This window comes from Cariama cristata, unplaced genomic scaffold, assembly GCF_000690535.1.
Source record: "Cariama cristata isolate BGI_N322 unplaced genomic scaffold, ASM69053v1 scaffold19298, whole genome shotgun sequence".
Lineage (NCBI taxonomy): Eukaryota > Metazoa > Chordata > Aves > Cariamiformes > Cariamidae > Cariama > Cariama cristata.
Genome location: NW_009630835.1, coordinates 1 through 18,198, shown reverse-complemented (window position 1 = coordinate 18,198; position 18,198 = coordinate 1). Strand labels below are relative to the sequence as shown.

Genomic DNA, 18,198 nt, shown 5'->3' with positions numbered 1-18,198 from the left:
GTTCTGCAACTTACATTGCATTTATTATAAAGATTCTTTTGTTCTGTACTTCAGCATCTGGTCTAATGTACTTTATTCCACTGTGCTTTTGGAAAATATGCTGTGGTCACTGACCATGTTTAATACATTGCTAAAATATGTCACGTGCACAGAGTAGTACTTGCCTACAGTGCTATCCACCTAATGGCCAAACCGTTCTGCTCGGAGCCTTACAGTAAGAGTAATTAATAACATCTCTGGTGCATAGGAAATTCCTATTGCTTTTTTAAAAAATAAACAGTTTTTCATTCAGCTTTGATGACTGTAACTACTTTCTTTTGGGAATTGCCACATCAGGTCTGAACAACTCTACATCCATAGGCTCGTTACAAATTAGCTCTGTGAATGGGACTTCCCATAGGTCAGATATCTCCTTCTGGACTTTGGTATAACAACTGAATTTCCCTTAGCTACCAGCACAGGATTGCCTGCAAAACAAAAGTTACTAGTGAATATACTATTTTTAACCAGTGACCTTCTTTAACCACCTGGGGCACTTGCTACTGGGAAAAGGTTCTAGGGTAGCTCCCCAGAAAACATAACGTAAAACCCTGAATTTAAGAGAACCAGCCTCGGTGCCTTTATCAGAATCCCTCCAAGTAAGTTTGCCCACTTTGCTGGCATTGTGCTGAGAAACACAAACCCCTCTATAGAAGGGACCATCACTACACAGCTGTGCTGTTGCTAAAGTACGTGCCTATCAGGCAAGCATTTGCAAGCATGAAATCTCATCTTTGAAACTGGAAGCAACATTTCTGACACTGGTACCTTCTGCAGCTGTATTTGCAGTGGTTCAATTCTTGTGGTATTGCAGAAGAAAGCCTAGGGCAACACAAAGGAAAACAGTGTGGCACTCAGCTCATCCCGTATGCAAGAAATGCCTAACCTTATTTAAATTTAATTTTGTTCTGATCAGTATTGAAACCATAGTTAAAACCTCACTATGTCCTAGAAACAGTGGAAAAAGACAGAAAGATCTAGCAACACATCCCCCTTGGAATTTCAGTTACATATAACACAAGAATCTATCCGTATTCGCCTGTTCTCCTTGAGCAGCGAGACCTGTCAATAAGCCTGTCTGCACCTTACAAGCACAATAGCCAGTCCCTGAAAACAGGGAAAAATCACCATTTCCCAAAGTTACTTCCAGTTAAAATAACTTCCACATCTGTGAAAACAGGTTTGAACAATCCTAAATCACCGATCAAAAAAATATGCGTAAAAAGCACAATTTATACTGCGTGTTACAGCTAGTAGACTTCAGAAGAGGTCCACATCCTTCTATGTCAACACTAATCGTATTTTTTCTAAACTTGCATAGGCCAAATCTTTGAACTTTATTTTACAAACTCAAAGGCCACATAAAGCACAGATACCTGAAATGCTTATGTCAACAGGTACAGAATCTTCCTAGTGTCACAACTCTACTTTGCAGAAATGTCCATCTGGTTTATCCTGCTTTAGCACTGATGCACGCAGAAGGGAGAAGGGGCTTTAGCTAAGTCTGAAGGAACAGCATAGAAAAATTGGTGAGTTTTGCTAAATACCCATATGATTGCCCCCCCGCTGGTCACCACTCCCAACAACTTGGGCATTGCAGCAGGGATCCAGTACTCCAGCACCTCAGAGTGTTCCCACAGTTAGCTGGGCCTCAGATAAAAGGAAAGGTTTATCGACTTCTCAGACTGACACTCATTTTATAAATTCATTTCCCAAGGCAGCAATATTCTGTGCACACAGGATGGTGAAATTATTCAGATGTATTTGACACGTCTCTACATGAAGCATGTATGCATGTTTCCAGCTAACCACTTAATGCAAACATAAGTGCATATAAACTTCCACCACACTTTGTTAAAGAGTATTCAGCAATATACTCTGCTCTTCTCGTGTCTCTCCCGTGTAGAAACTTGAAATATTTTATGCTAAAAGCTAGTTTCAAAGTGTGGATTAGAGAAAATACAGCCACTGATACCTTCCAGGTCCAAGCCCACTACAAACCCAGTCACTGTTCAACTATATACAGAGCATGTTATATTACTGACATTTCTACAAATCAGGACTAAAACCATTCACAGGATTAATACAAACTGTCTCTAATCCAACTAAGCACAATCGATACTGCACCTTACGTGAGCTTTCTCATTTTTCTTCTGTTTCAGCTACAGCTTTTTAACTGAGACACTTCCAGCTCCAGTACTTTGCAGCAGAGGAATGACAAACAGGCAGCTCCCTATTCCTGACCACAAGTGAGAAGAAATCCTGTCCTCTCAAGCTATCTGAAACAAGACTCACTAGAAGATAGCAACACAGGAATTACACAACTGGTCAAGCAACCTGTCCATCCCATACTCTCATGACTGAATTTTATGGGCTCTAGGTTAAAAAGTTAGCGGGTCCTGCAAAATTAAGAGACATGTCTGTCTGCTACGACAACTAGAAATCTGTAAGCAAGCAATGGTGGCTCCAGGCTGGCAAATAATCTTCAGCTGTACTCCAGCTGTCTGAGGCAGAATTTCCTACCAGACAGATCATCCTGTATCAAGGAGAACTCAACACAAGCTTTGCTGCTAGTGAACCAGAAAGCAGAGTATCAGTTAGTAAGAAAACTCTTTGTTCCACAACTCCTTTTACCAACCATCACTAAGGCAATCTGTAAATGAAAAAGCTACATTCTCTGAAAAATAAGGAGGTATTCTAGAAGAGAAAAACGCATCAGAGGAAAACCTAATTAATTTTCACAGTGTACCATGACTAATCTTGGCATATATGGTACTGGAATAGCAATCACTGAGTACAAATGAAAATAGTGTTGAACCCTGTCCTATTTTTAATCAGATGAAAGCCACAAACCTAGCCATGCTTCTGCTTAGTGTTGCATTTTCTTCTACCCTGATAGCTTTTACAGCTGGAGAAACAGCTACTTACAGCACTATTCTGCTGTAAAAAATTATTGCTACTTACAGCTACTGGGATTATACTGGAGTGTGTCACAGAAAAGGAAGTCTGGTGGAGGCAAGCTAAGAACATTTCCTTGGGATATTTAACCCTTTCCAATCTGTATCAGTTCCTCTGAGTAAAGACATGCTTTGCAATTCCTGATCACCATTTATGTGGTATGAAACTGTATTTGCAAGGTTATGCAGCAAGCCAGTGGCGGAGAAGGGAACAGAACGCTGAAGACCAATTCCAAATTAAAAAAAAATTTATATGGTCCCAGAAAACATTTTTAATGACATCTGAAAGCAGTATACTAGTGCTGCTAATGTGATGGTATATTTCCCCTGCATTAGTTCTGCCATACAGAGCTATTTTTATTAATACCAGAAAGTTCACAAAAGCTGTTCTATACAAATAGCAGCTCACAGTTCAAAGACTTTGCTCACTTAACAGTGCTTTTTGTATGTATTAAACAAAAATATTGTTAGTCACATTTTAACCTAGACATTTTAATATCTGTAATCATACCCTGGAGCGTGGAAGTGGAATGCATACTTATTCACTCAAATTTGCTAAGCCCAGTTCTTAGCCAGGTCAGCATGCAATACAGCATTACAGAAATCAGACTTATTTTGTAACAACATTCAGGATGCACACGTGTGCTAAGAAAGGTGCAAGCTCTCTTTCCTATCCTCCATGCCTCTTCCCTCAGCTTCTCACTGACACTTTCTTAGGAACCAAGAGAGAGGTGGAACCAGAAGCCTAACTGCTGTTGTAAATACCTTTTCTTCTCCCCAGTAAAGCAACACTCATCACCATATGCTTCATCCAAGAAATAACCTGCTACTATAAGGATGAGAGGTGGAGTGTCAGAGATATTCGCTGTTTGAGAAAATAGTATTTCATGAGAACTAAGCTGGTATTTCAACTCCTAAGGAACTTTCTTGCTTATTTCCCAACAGAAGAATAAGCATACTTGTCTCTCGCTGTCCATTTTTCACTGATACATGTCAGAGTCGGTCCAAAGTTGGCCCGAAAGAACAGTAATGTCTCACTAACACTTCCCACAAAAGCCCTTCCATGACTTCCTTTGCTCAACCCAACCCAGGAGTAAAGAAGCAAAATTCCAGTCTCCAGTCGCAATTAAAATAACCCTAATCGCCATCAAGAGATGCAAGTTCCTTCCCCCCCCTTGGAAGTACGCATGCGGAAAAGGACACACCTTTGGAGTGCTTCCCAGAAGGCCTCTTGGGTAATGACTCCTCAATGGAATGTGTTGATGTATGTAGCACATTTTCCAAACTGTTACTGACACTGTTGATGGGGGTCTCAGACCTTGGAGTGACCTGGGAAGAAAAAAAACCACAAAAATCCAATAAAATAAACTGAGGGAATGCGCAAACATCACACCTTCCTCCAGAGTGAGCAGAACCACTTCGAAGGCAGCTAGGAGACGTTTGCTTCTTTTAAAATCAAGGGGTGTTACTACTGATATTCCACAAGTAACAGTTCAGGGAAGTTGTTTCAGTCAGCAGCTATTCACAAATCTAGATTATCTTGGCTAATCTATAAAGCTACTTAAAGTATAATTCTTTTTTAAACAGTAGTCACACAGCAGTCAATTGTAGAGATATTGCAAGACCCTTAACCTCTCCACACTGCAGTTCTTAACTTTTCAACAAGAACTAGGGGAAAAGGGCTCTTGGAAAACACCATTTTTATGTTATGTCACCTACCTACACAGATGCAGACTCAAGCCATTTCAAAGTATTTCCACACAGATTACAAGCACTGAATTCCAATTTAGCAAAAAACTAATTTTCTTGTCTTTGCCATTTAAAAGCCTGCTATCGTGACCATATTTCAATGAAAAAAAATCACACACTAAAAATGCCCAAGCAGAAGGCCACATCATCAAAACAGACTTCATGGCCCAATAAATACCTTCTAAACTGCATTTAGCATAAGGAAACATATTTTCACCACTACTTCAAGCTACAGAAACAAACATAACTCATTAGAAGAAGCAGAACTGAACACTGCCCACTTCAGCTGCTGTCCACAAGAGCATTCACAATTTTGCAGCAACACATAAAGACTTCTATTACTTGTAGTGTAACATTCAACGCCTGCCTCATAAGGCAATTACTCTCTTGTTTTCTAGATAATGAGAAGCAGAAGTGGATGAACACTTACATTAGCGGTACTGAACACAAAAGTTTAAGTATCTGAAAGAGGAAAGTGTGCTTTAAAGAGGTAAATAAGAGTAACAAAAGTATTCATACTAACTAACACATTAGTTGAATGGTCAGTTGCCACATTTTGAATCAACATGAAATCCTGATATGGAGAGTTGTAATTAGAATTTAACAGGGATTTTAGCATTTCACAAATCATAGGAGAAAATGTGCATCTTGACATAACAAAAGAAGCTACCCTTTATTCATGGTAACTAATACCAGCGACTACAGGTCCCTGTAAGGAAAAAGCTCACTCAGACCCCGTTGACTTGAGACAGTGCCATGAGTTAGGATACTTAACGCTTAAAGCAATACTTTGTTCACCCTACCATTAGCCTTACATATTGACATCGATTGGAATACACAATGCAAGTCAAAAATAGCACATCCCTGCTCTATACAACTACCTATTGTAAGCTCCATTTTCAGATTGTCGATTATAGATTTATATGCAGTTTAAGGTAGTAGCACAAGTCAAAGGTTTGGTATACTTGACATCCATAAAAAAAGCTTGTGTGTGCAAAGAAACCAATCCAGAAAGACAGATGAGCATCAGAAGAAAGCAGGATTACAACTATGTGCTTTCCTTTTCAGCACTGTTGGTCTACCTTCTGATCAAAAAATAAAGTTTACTTGTACGCTTCTTCGGCACAGTTTTTCATCAGTAACAAAAATATAGTATCAAGCTTTCACATTAGAAAGTCTAGCCATTAAACTTTAAGCTCAGAGGAAGGGTGGGGAATAGTTTAAGTCTCCTTGCCAAAGTCAGTCTTTACCAAAGCTTATCTCACACCGTCTCTCTCCTGGAGCTCATTAAACTCACTCCTGTGGATTGCTGCTGAGGGGAAGTTCCAACGGGCTGAGCAAAGGCACCACCAGCCTTCTGGCAAGGGGAGACTTCAGAAGAGCAAGCTAGAAGATGAGATTCAGGCAAGACTATGTTATCCTAAACAACCACTTTCCAAATATTCAGAACCACCAGTAAATATAAACACTTACAGTACCTGAAACTGAGTGAGGACATAGCCACATGCTTTCAGAAAAATCTCTGAACAAGCAGTTTGTTACAATATATTGCCTCCTATCTTGTATTGCCTTCTCTCCACTATCCTTACAATAAGCATCGCATGCAGTTTAAAATTTGCATTTTGTTTATACATAACCTCCAATTCTTTCCATAAAGATTTAATTTTTTACATACTTGGTAAAGATTAATTTAGCCCATATGTCTTGACTGACTGAGCTCATATACTATCTGATTCAGGCGCACATCAAAGCAAAGCAGTTTCAAATTGGCCTAGAAAAAATCACAAAGCTCTGATTAGTTCCAAATGGAACACTTTGTTAGGGAGCTGAACGGTGTTATAACCAGGGAATCTGACTGCTTAAAGCTTTCATTCCAAATTTTAAATAATTTTTTCCACTGACTTAAACATACCAATACTGCAAAGGTTTGGATTTGTTTAGGAAAAGTAAAATAATAAAAAGTGTTTTGCAAACCAAAGTTTTATTTCCAAAATAGTAACAGCTTTTTTTTTTTTAATTTGAGGCCAAGCAAAATAGAGGAACAATAACCCATCAGCTATGAACTGCAGAAGACGCTGTCCTGGGAGGACTGGGAGAAATGCTGGCAAAAGCTTAACAGTAGATGCCCAGGAAGGACTTGTTCAAATTCATCTGTAGAAACTCAGCATCAGGTAAATTTTGGGAGGAATGTTCACCATACCTGAACACTACTATAATCCCTAGTTTGGGCTTAGCACAAACAACTACTAATAAGTAGTCACTACATTCTGGATAAAGATTGTGAGAAGTGGTAAGCAAATTGCTTTGGTCCTTTTAAGATCTGTACCACCTCTGAAGAAAGCCAAGGTGCCATTAAAGAATAAGCATCTGCTGTTCAAGAACTGTTAAAGTCTTGTTTTCTAAACAGTAACAGTTCATAGTAAAGGCAGATAAACTGGCATCACAGAACCCAGAGGTGTTCAGGCTATGTATCATAACCACAGCAATGACATTTTATAAATGCAGAAAAAAATCATGAATCATTCAAGGTCAGAGAGCACAGGATCAGACATTTGAACAGAAGACTTTGGATTTTTCAGCTGAAATTAGAGAACATCAGCAGAAACAGTCCATGAAGACTAATCAAATACAACAGCAACCCCAGAGAGTTAAAGCAACAGAAATATTCTTCACTATGCCTAATCTGACCCTTAGCACAGCATTTTGTAGAGGGCCAGGGAGAAGGAAAGCCCTCTGTTGCACCTATCCATAGTTTTATTTGATTATTCATAAATTGTTTTAACATCAGAGTGGCCTGTAGGCTTATACAATGACTTTAGAAGATGCACCACTCAAACGAGTACAGAAGAGATTCTTAAACTATTTTTTACCCAACGCTGATGTTCTATCTACTCCCTCCATAGCAAAGCATCTGGCTCACAGATGAACTTCTGATTTTCCACATTAAAACCCAGCTTGTCTCTTGAATTTCAAGTTAAAGTAGCAGCCATAACTGAAAATAACAAAGAAAATTCATCACTACCTAATGACTAACTGAGGCTCAGCCTGAATTCTTCTATGCCTCGTTCTCCATAGTAGTAAAGACAGTATCAAAACTGGTATCAGCTACTGAAAAGCGCATCCTTCCCAACAAGGGCTAGACAGAAGGATCACAGAATGCCACCCTGAAGCCCTCCACCCCCAGGAGTTAACCAGGAAGAGAAACAATCGCTTTGGCTCAGGGGTTGAGGACAAACATATCAAGGTATCAGAAGTCATTGCTAGAATTTTAGCCATTATCACATTTTTCCCTTTTCACTTGCCAGCAAACAGTAACATTTTTTTCAAGAGAGTGCAGTGATTTTCTTCTCAGCATCAGAGATGTGCTAACAGGCATAGATCTTCTTGGGACAGCAAAAAAAAAGTTCTAGAAAGCTCTCTAAAACCCTTGATCCATCAAAAAGCCCACAGGAAAAAGAAAAAAAATATTAAAATATCACACAACAAAATCACCAGGAACAGTTACTTCAACAGGCGGTGTTACTCCTTCAGCCACTGCTACCTGAAGTGGCTCTGCCATTATCCAAGACAGTGGAAATCAATATGGAAAATGGTAAATCTGTGAAGGCAGATTGAGTAACTGTTAGCTTTGCTCCCCAGGGACAGTGCCTAACATTTAATATAGCAAAGCCTTTCACAAAAATAACAGGACTGATAAAAGTCAAACTTAATGTGGTAAGAATCTTACCAAACCAGCAATTATATGTTCCTTTTAAAAATAACTAAACAAAATACACGGTTTAATAGCAAAGTATTTGCTGACTTAGTTTGAAGCCAAGCCAATACTAAAAATCAACATAGCTTAAAGTGTAACATGACTTATAATTTAAGGAAACAATGATATAGGATCTGAGGGAATAAAATACTGATTTCTATACCTAGTTAGGTATGAAATTGAGGTCATGCATTACACAGGAAAAGTGAACAAAACATAAAAGCAATGAGTCAGTTAAGTGAGATACTAGGGGTGCAGTTAAAAGCCACACAACCATGCAGGAAAACTTTTTCACATGATGTTCAGTTTTCAAAAGTGGCCAGCCACAGATAAATGTTTCTGCCAATACTTGCTTTGGAAGGCTCCATTAAAAAAAGGTTTTTCATAATCATAAACTGACCTCCATGTTTGAGGCTGATGCAGATAACATGTAAGAGTACACTCAGGAATTGGACCACTGAAGTCTGGGAGGAAAAAAAACAGCCAGTCAACTCCGTTCACTCCTGCCAGTTTCATATTAGTGAGTATTAACAGCAGCTTATTTTGAGGTTAACACCAAGGTCTTTAACACTGTGCAATCCTGTTTGCAAAAATGTTCCAGCAGAAGCTTGATGGCAAGGATACAGCCCTTGCATGCTTAGGCAGATAAGCTGCTACTTCCCAATGCAGGGACATAATCAAGGTTCCCGAATAATTTGAAAAAAATGCCTTGCTAACACTCAGATGTCAGTTTACCCATGCAGGCTAAGTCCGAGCCAGAAACAAGAGCAACTAGTGCAAGGACCTGAAACTGAAAATCTACTGAGACTACAAAACCCAGAGGAACAAGAATGAGCAAACATCTTCCTCTTAGTAGCAACAAGCCATTGGTCTGCCCAGCTGCTTGTGAAACCATAGCCACAGGCACCAGTTCTGCGTTTACTTATACATGCAAATACCTGACTGTTCTCCCACTAGAAGAACAAAATTAAAAATTACTCCTTTTGAAGATTTGGGCTCTTCTACAAGGATGTTTAAGAAATACTCATAGACACACCCAACTTTTCACATACCTGGTAAAGTCCTCAACACTGCTCAACACTTAAATTTACATGCGTTGAGTTGCTTCGTTGGACTGGGACATGAATACAACTGGAAGTGTTTGGTTTGTGCTAGAAATTTACGGAATTCCAAAACTGAAGGTCTACCAAAAAAAGATGTAAGCACCAGGTGCAATCAAGTCAGGTATGTCCAAGTTGCTCAACTGCTACAAAAGGTCCCACACCTATTCTCATAGGAAGTTGGTAAAAAGGTATCCAGCTTTGAACACAAAGGGTGAAGAGGTAATTCACAGTGAAACGGGATAATAGATCAGATGCTTTTGTCCTGTGAGGCTATTACTGGAATGAAATGAGGCATGTAGTACTTAAATGCTACAAGACAATCACGCACCTGCTACAAGGCTCCATTATAAATTCAGTAGAGCAGATGGACCTAAAAAGTCTGGGTTGTATTTTATAGACAGGTAATTTCCACTAAAAATCCTTTGCTTAAAGAATCGCGAATACTCTGTTAATACTAGAACATAAATCTACCATAGAGTAACTGGACTTTAATTACATTGTGCTGCTTGTTTGCCATTCAAGACAGTCAAAAGAAGCACTTGGAAACACCTGGAAACTGTAGTTTGTGCAAAAATGTGTGCCAAACAAGTGAAGCTGTGCTCTGCAAAGAAGTTTCAGAATTCTTTTATATTAGCTAAAGCAATGTTTTCTGCCACCACTACGCAGTCTCCAGCATTTAACCATATGAGCTTGCCAAACAGGCAGAATACGTGGGCTTTCCCGCTGAAAAGATACACCGAGTTAAAGATTGAACTCTAAAGCAAAAAACTCTACAAAAGGCAACAGAAAAACCCAAGTATTAATATAATAAGCTACAAAACAACAGCCTGTTTCCTCTACCTGATCTTCCATGATTTACTATAGTTTACTGGACACACTGCAAGTGCAACCACAGTTCACTCACACTGTGCTACTTCAAGGCACTTTCATTCTAGACTTCTGGTGCATCAGGCGTATTTCAAAAGAGACAGATGACAAGAAAGGTATTTTATTTTTCCAAAACCAGAAAGAAAATCTGAATTTTACAAACCAATCATTAAAAACACCTCAATATCAAAACAGATCACTGCTTATAACCAGACCCTGAAAGAGATACTCCTGCTCTATATCCCAGCACTGATGGACAAGTACGTCCCTGTTTCTTCACCTGAATGCTACCAAAAGCCAAAAGCATAGCCACCAGATGAGAAGATTACCTTACACTTCCCAAGAGAATTCAAAGTGTAGCATGGTCCTATCTGCTATATAAGCCTGTAGCCCTAGTGAGATCTGTCTTTAAAACGTGAATATTATGTTGACTTTAGAGCTACCATACTTACATTGCCAGCATATGGGTGGGAAGTTGTCCCCACAGGGCCAGTACATACATTTGGGAGGTAAAAGGATAGTCCAAGAAGCAATTCTAAAATCTGCTAAGTATAATCCAAGCAATGATACCATAAGCCTTCCCCTGGTAGAATAGTTCATTGCCACTCCAGTCTCTTCTGCAACAATTCACATATTAATAAGGTTGGCAGAAGTTATCTGACAAGTCCCAAATTCAGTGAATTGTACTTTTCCCTCCTTCCCCTCCTCAATATCCACTTAAGTAATGGCTTGAGTGTAATAAAACAACCGATGGTGGACAAAAAGACAACACTGGAAAAGAGTTCATAATAGGCATGAAAAATGTTCACTTTCACCATTTGTCATCGTGACTTGGCAGGTCTTTAATTAAAATTAAGATCTTACTCTTAAGTAATTGATCTTATTATTTCTGGATCACTTCAGCTATTTACAAAAATCCTGAAACCCTATGCTGGCCAGAACACCTGTTAAAAAGTTTATCCTTTCCAATGCTTATTATTGGATAATCAGACCAACAGGACCAAAGGAAAAATTCTGTTTTAGCATGAGGCAAGTGTAAGGAATGTAGATGTTTGCTCATTACAAAACCCATGCAAAGAAATACAGATCCAGACCATATCAACATCTCCTTGGTAGATTTAATATCCATTTCAAATCTAAAGAGAGAACAACTTCAGTTCAACCTCAATTCTTTTGCCAAAGAGTAAAGTCAAATTCCAGTTTAAGCGTGACAATGGTTCTCATTTCTACAGATGAATTAGATCTAGCATTTCTGTAAGATTCTGTGTATTCACAGAAACTCTTATCTATATTCTTGGGAATAACATTCATATATTGCCCTTCTTTTTTTAGGAGAAAAAGGACTCAAGAGCAAGTAGTAAAATGGACACTGCAGTATTTGAAGATAGAAGATGACTATACACATCCCTTTACCAGAGCACACTTAAAAGTATCACAGGTACTACAGCACTGAGAAGTCCATAGAAGAATCAGAGCTCTACCCTGCTAGAAAGAGGCAGTGCTGTATCTAATATCCAGCTAAAATTACAGGATCTCAGTTTTAGCAATTCAAACATTTAAAAAAAAAAAAAGTAAACCAAATGGTTAAATATTTTCCAACAAGGATGCTGTTCAGTACCTTTGAAGTTAGACACTGGAATGCTTGTTAGGTGTGGTTAACTACTCCTGGCTTTCCTTTCCCAAGTAGGATCAGCATACAGCTTGTACACAGATTCAATTAAAACAGTTTGAAGTCTGGTACAGTTCAAAACATCCAACACCTTACAATACGCATTTTTATTCCAGAAGAGATGAGGCCTACTGCAATGTTGCTTAACTGACAACTAACAGTTACAAGGTAATTAGTAGGGGAAAAAAAAAAAAAAAAAGAGTAAATTAAAAAAAGTGAAGTGGAATGCACTCTTAAAACAAAAACTTCATTCAGCCTGAGCAAAAAATGGGAAAACAGTCCACGGAAAAAACATCATCATTATTAGCTCAACACAAATTTTTTGGCTGCTCTGTCCCTGATGTTTGGATGTACAGTCCATTTCCCAAGCAAACTAATTTCTGTTCCTAGATTCAAGTTCATCACGTAACACATGATTAGGCAAAGTGAATTTGGTGGTAATTAATACTGTTACTACATGAGACCATTGTCTTCCAAGGATTCCTTTATATGTTATGCTCATTTCTGAAAATATTGCAGGTTTGAGACCAAACCATTTTATCAGTCACAAAAACTTTCAAACAAGAACATCAGTGAGAAATGAGCCAGAACTGGAAGTCTAATGTTTCTTAACTGGAACGTCAAGAGGCATGTGTAAATCCATGTTGCCTCAAGCACACGGAATACAAAAAGGAGATTCAAAGACTGGCACATGTCACCAGCTGGAAGCTACAAGACCTGCCCCTACAGCTCCCGAGGTTAGTTTTCATGTGTTTTTGAAAATGAGATCACTCCTGAGATAGCAACTACTGATATCAGTGAGCAAACACCTCTAATCCTAGCTAGCAACTCCTATTAACATGGTAATCTACTAAAGCTATGAAATACCTTCAATGAGTTAGGAAGCTAAAAATTAGGTTTTTCATGATTTATTCTATCCCTACAAAGCTAGCATAAAAGCCATAAAGGCTGCTGACATAGATCACTTAATAGCTAGATTGCTTCCTCTGTGAGGACCTAAGGACTCAGTTTCAATCCAACAAGTAATAGTTTTTTCCAACTTATCATTCCACAGATGAAATAAAAATCTCTGAAGATGGAGTGTGTACCTTCAATCGCCTGTAGCAAACAGCACAGAAAGGTGAAGGTATTTGAAACGGACCCCTCAAAACATCAGCTCTACACAGGTCCCAATACACATTCAAAGTTTTAGATGAGCCTATGGAATTAGCACGGGTGAAAAATAGCATCTTATGCTATAAACTTGAAATAGCCATTGGTGCAGTATTTGGAAGCTGACTAGGCAAGAGTCCTTTTTCCCATTCACAAGATATCAACCTGAAACAGTCACATAACGACAGTGTCACTGACTTATTTCCTTTCAGCTGCAAACAAACTGTAGTCAGACCTACTATTTATGACCCTGCTTCTGCAGCTGAAGTCACAACCAGATCACAGCAGAAACTGCACTGAAGAGCTCTTGTCACAGCCAGCTAGCAGAGCAAGTGCTAAGGAGCCAAAGCATTATCTGATTTCCCTGTTTTCACAGAATGATCTCAATGAGTAGATGAAACAACTCCAAGAAATACAAGGGGTTAGATTCATGAATAACTTCTCTAGTTCTGGAAGTTATGCCCTCAGTGTTACCAAAGTATGTAGACTTCTTGAAAGAACAAGTTAGCCCATGCAGAGATTGGTATCAATTACGTCTAGACAAGTGCCAGTATCCAAGTAGGTCCTGGTATGTCATTATCTACAAGACAAAAGCCTAAGGAGTTCTGTAAAGACAGCATCACTACAGCCTCAAAGCAACCAAGAATGAATAAAACCATGAAGTTTTCACCTATAGTGAAAAGAGATGTTCATCGTCATAAGTCATACACAATAGAAGTCTGAATGGGTGGTTGAAGATGTTGGGAGACAGTTTTGAGACATTTCTCCCTTCTCTGTGGGTCACAAATTTGGCAGTGGCAATTTGCCTGTCAAAGCACCCAGATATGCACAGCAGGAGACATTTGGCTACCAGTTTTCATGTGCCCTGATGCTGTCAGGTCCCCCTCCTCTACAGAGGGTGCAGGAGTTTGCAGCTCTAAGCACTATACATCAGCATAGAAACGAGCCGTCAGATGCTAGGTTCCCAGTGCTGGCCAAAAAACCATTCTATCTCCTTTGTGGCAAAGGTATAGAAGACAGCTGAATAGTCATCTTAAGATGCAAAACCAGCCTGAAAACTCAGTTGGATCATTTCCAGCTAAAAATAAGCCCATTATGGTTAATCCCAGGAACAAGAGTTTTTAAAGATCTGATTCTTTAGATATATGCCTGGGTTTCATTTGAAGACAATTTGCATCGTTTCAATTTTTTAAAACTATACGACCGCCTCGCATTTTATGCCTACAAGCAAAAAGTTTGAAGGATCCACAACTCAAGTCCTGCAAGCATTGACACCGTTCAAAATCAGAAGAAAATACAGGACAAGGGGCAGAAATTACCATCTTTAGAGAGAGTAAAGCAATAGACTGCTGTAGAGAGGTCAATGCTCTCCCTACTTAGGGCAAGGAAATTTAATGTTCACATTTTGTACTACCAACTAGAAACCATGAATCTAATAATTACTGACCTACTTAAAGCCAGCCACAGCCATCTTTTCCTGCAAAGTTAAGATTCATATAATCCAAGAATAATCTCGAAAAGCACAAATTAAAGTAAAAATATGAGCAGCTCTTTTGAGCCTCCTTGTACTCAGCAATTGCAGCAGACAGTAAAAGACAACAGCAAAAACCAGTGGTTTGTATCACAAACCAACTTCAAATGCGTTCACCTACCCCAAAGCAACTTGAAGAATCATGAAATGTTTACCGTAATTTTCTATCAACTGTTCAGTCTCTTCGCTATTATACACAATTTATTTGGGGGAGATTTCGCTGTAAGATGTGAAAGAAATAGGTCACGGAAAGAGGATCGCAAGCTCCAATCCTCTGGAAAAAAGTTGTAGCTAATACCCAGTTGGGTCATATTTTAGTAGGACTGAGTAAGCAGAAGCGGCACGTTTCCATTTGTTTCTGCAAAGAGAGCAAAGAGCACTCTTCAACTTTGTTGTTGCATCTCCCTGAATAAACAAGTTAAATGTAAATCATCAGGAATTGTAACAGACCTGTAGCTATACAGAAAAACAGGGAGTCACACAAGCTTCAGCCTCTATTCCCGCACTCTGCTCAACGGAAACGCTGAAGGATAACTAGCCCGGTTCACAAAGAGCTCCCTATTTGCATGCCATTACACATCCACGCCATTCCAGTTTCTCAGGACCCCAAATGGTGACCACTTCTCCAGCTCATTTTCTAAGGATGAGCTCAAAGAGGTTTGCGTTAGAGAATCTAGGAGCAGCATTCATACTATTCAACACAGTGCTGACTTCAAGCACCAGCTTAGTGTAGCTCAAGCTGTAGTAAAGCAACAAGAGTGATGAGAAAGTGCTGGCACCGGGGAAGAAATTCTCCTCCAATTCTGAAGAGGATGAAGAGCACAGGACTCTTGGCAGGCAGCAGCCAAGTCCAGCTCACTTTCTCTTGACATCTGCATTGGTTTTTTTTCTAGGTGATGTTACAACACAAGTATTGTCACAACATAACTTGGTAACATCACAAGATCTAAGTCCACAGCGTTGGAATTTATTCGTGCATATTTAAACAGGGCTGAATGGAGAAAGACATTGTTTTTTCCACTTGTTTCATCCAACTCCTGTTTCAAGCCAACTGCTTACTCTAAAAGTAGAAAAATTACCCAGCTATCAACATCGAAAAAATTTAACAATCTTAAAAAAGGAAAACTGCATCTGTTCAAACAAAATGCATGTTCAAGAGACCGTGAAAGCAAAGTCACCCTTTTTGCTCCCTCTCAACTACTCTGTACTCAGCAACCAATATTCTTCAACGCCAACCTCCTTAAAAAAAAAAAGCCTTTTTAGAGACAAGCCTTCAATGAGTTCAGAAGAAAAAAAACCCCACAACAATAATCAAACGTCTGTCCTGTATGCCTTACTGCTGGCACGAAAAATGGTAGGATGGATTCTCCGTCCATCTTAGATTGACATAAATAGTGCTGGAGATTTTCAGCTACATAAATCGTGCACTATTTGTGAAGCTTTGAAAGCATACTCTAAAAAAATGTTCCCGCCTGCGTGATTTTACCTTTTTTTGCCCATCTTATTTTGGGAGAACTTGTATATGATTTACAGTCTTTCCTTTCAAACCTAGGGTCCATGCATCTTTTGAATAAGGGAAGTTGCAAGCAGTTAAGCATCTGAAAGGAAGCTTTTTCTGGTTTTAATTATACCCTTCTACATTCCATGTGAAATATTCTTTCCATCTATATTTTATTCACATAGAGGTTTAAAGTGAATAAAGAGGCATTCCCGTACCTTGTTCTTTCCCCTTAAAATAAAAGGTCAGGGACAAGCCCTGTTTAAAGACACAGGAAGGCAAGATTAAGAGAAATACGAAGTTTAACCATACACATCTAAATTTTAGAACTAAAGCAGCAGTATTGAAAGAAACACAAAATTGGACGGAAATTTGTATTCTGGGGAAGAACAAGCATAGATTTCTGTCTCCGTCTGAAATTCAATGCTCAACTGAATGGAATCTGTACTGAGCCCTCAGAAACAGCTTTATTTAGGATACTACTCCAAGATAGGGATTTTCATAGCCTTTAGGTATACATCTTTCCCAGTAGAAGGGTAACATAGTTATTTGCTGACTGACTCAGTACATCCTCAAAAACTACAGCCTGTTAACTGATCACATGCACCCACTTAGCTGGTACTTAGTTTGAACTTTCAAGCAGGTTAAATCCAGTCAAAAAGACAATTTGACCCCCTAATTTGTAGCAGGCTAAAAGCACTTAAGCCATCAGTAACATATCTAACAGCATGCCTTAAAATGTTACTGTCTACCTTAATTGCTGGCAATTGAATGAACGACCAGCAAGTTAATGACGGTGAACCACTGACACCAGGATCGATACCCAAGAGATTCAGAGTGACAGGCAACCACAACATTTCTTTAAGTTTACTATCAGAAACTCAAAACGTTTGCCATCACATTCGTCTAAGCAAAACCCAGACTCACCAAGAAGCCTTTGCCACTGGACAGCTACTTCCAAAGCTGATCCTGCTTTCCAATTTCTTCCAGGGAAACTTTTAAACAGATGCTTGTCCCCGAATCTAGAGACACTACATGTTTGTTTCCTCTACTAAACCACCAGTCTTCTATGCAACTGGTGGGACTGTCCCCTCAGCAGATGTATTGCCAGAAGTAATCAGCTAAGGTTTATACTGCTGCCTGTTGATCAGCTCGTGAACCCCTTCTCATTTAAATGTCACGAGCCCGTAAAATCTCCACGCAGCCCCTCTTTTTGCCCTCAGTTGACCATCCCCATCATCAACCAAGCAAGTGATCTCTGCCAGTCATCACTAGAATGCCCGTACTAAAAGAATGGTTTAAAATCGTTGCTGAAGACACAACCCAGTGCCCCGCAGCAGTGCCATTACGGTGTGCAAAAGCAGGATACCGACCTTATGGCAGCCAGGATAGGTTGCCATGGTGTTGAGGGTAGAGGTGCTGGGATTCTTGCTGGTGCTGGCCATGATATTCTGGATTTGGGTGAGCTCTTGCCTCAGCACCTGCTTCTGGTGGAAGCTGAAAGCAGGGTGGTTGGACGCCATCGTGAAAAGCAGCAGGAACTCATCCCCTGTGCGGCCCTCATTGAGTTGTAGCCCATAGTTGTTGATGACCGAATCAAGGTGGGTGAGGGTACGGAAGAGGACCCCGCCCGCCTCTCGATGGGCAGACCCGAGCAGGGCGAGAGAGACCAAAAGTTTGCTGCGTACCACCTCGTCCGTCAGGTTGGTGAGGCTGCCCAGGTCGGCGGGGTTGTTGGCCTTGATTTCGGAGTCGCGCAGGGAGTGGTAGTCCTTGCGGGCCAAGTCCTCCAGGCAGGCTCCCAGGAAGCGCAGCTCCAGCGGGATGCAGAGGTCCAGGAGGCCGCAGAGGAACTCCACACGCTGCGGGGAGGGCAGCT

General features: G+C 39.8%; 1 protein-coding gene across 1 annotated transcript in view; it reads right to left on the bottom strand.

The window, feature by feature from the left end:
• ZCCHC14 (zinc finger, CCHC domain containing 14) overlaps positions 1 to 17,842 on the bottom strand; it is a 51,568-nt gene extending 33,726 nt beyond the window's left edge. The window contains exons 1-2 of the mRNA XM_009705728.1: positions 17,693 to 17,842; positions 4,202 to 4,325 (exon numbers count right to left, since the gene is read on the bottom strand). Of these exons, the coding sequence (XP_009704030.1) occupies positions 4,202 to 4,325; positions 17,693 to 17,842 (274 nt within the window). The remainder of the gene's footprint in view (positions 1 to 4,201; positions 4,326 to 17,692) is intronic.
• Between the last annotated feature and the right edge of the window lie 356 nt (positions 17,843 to 18,198).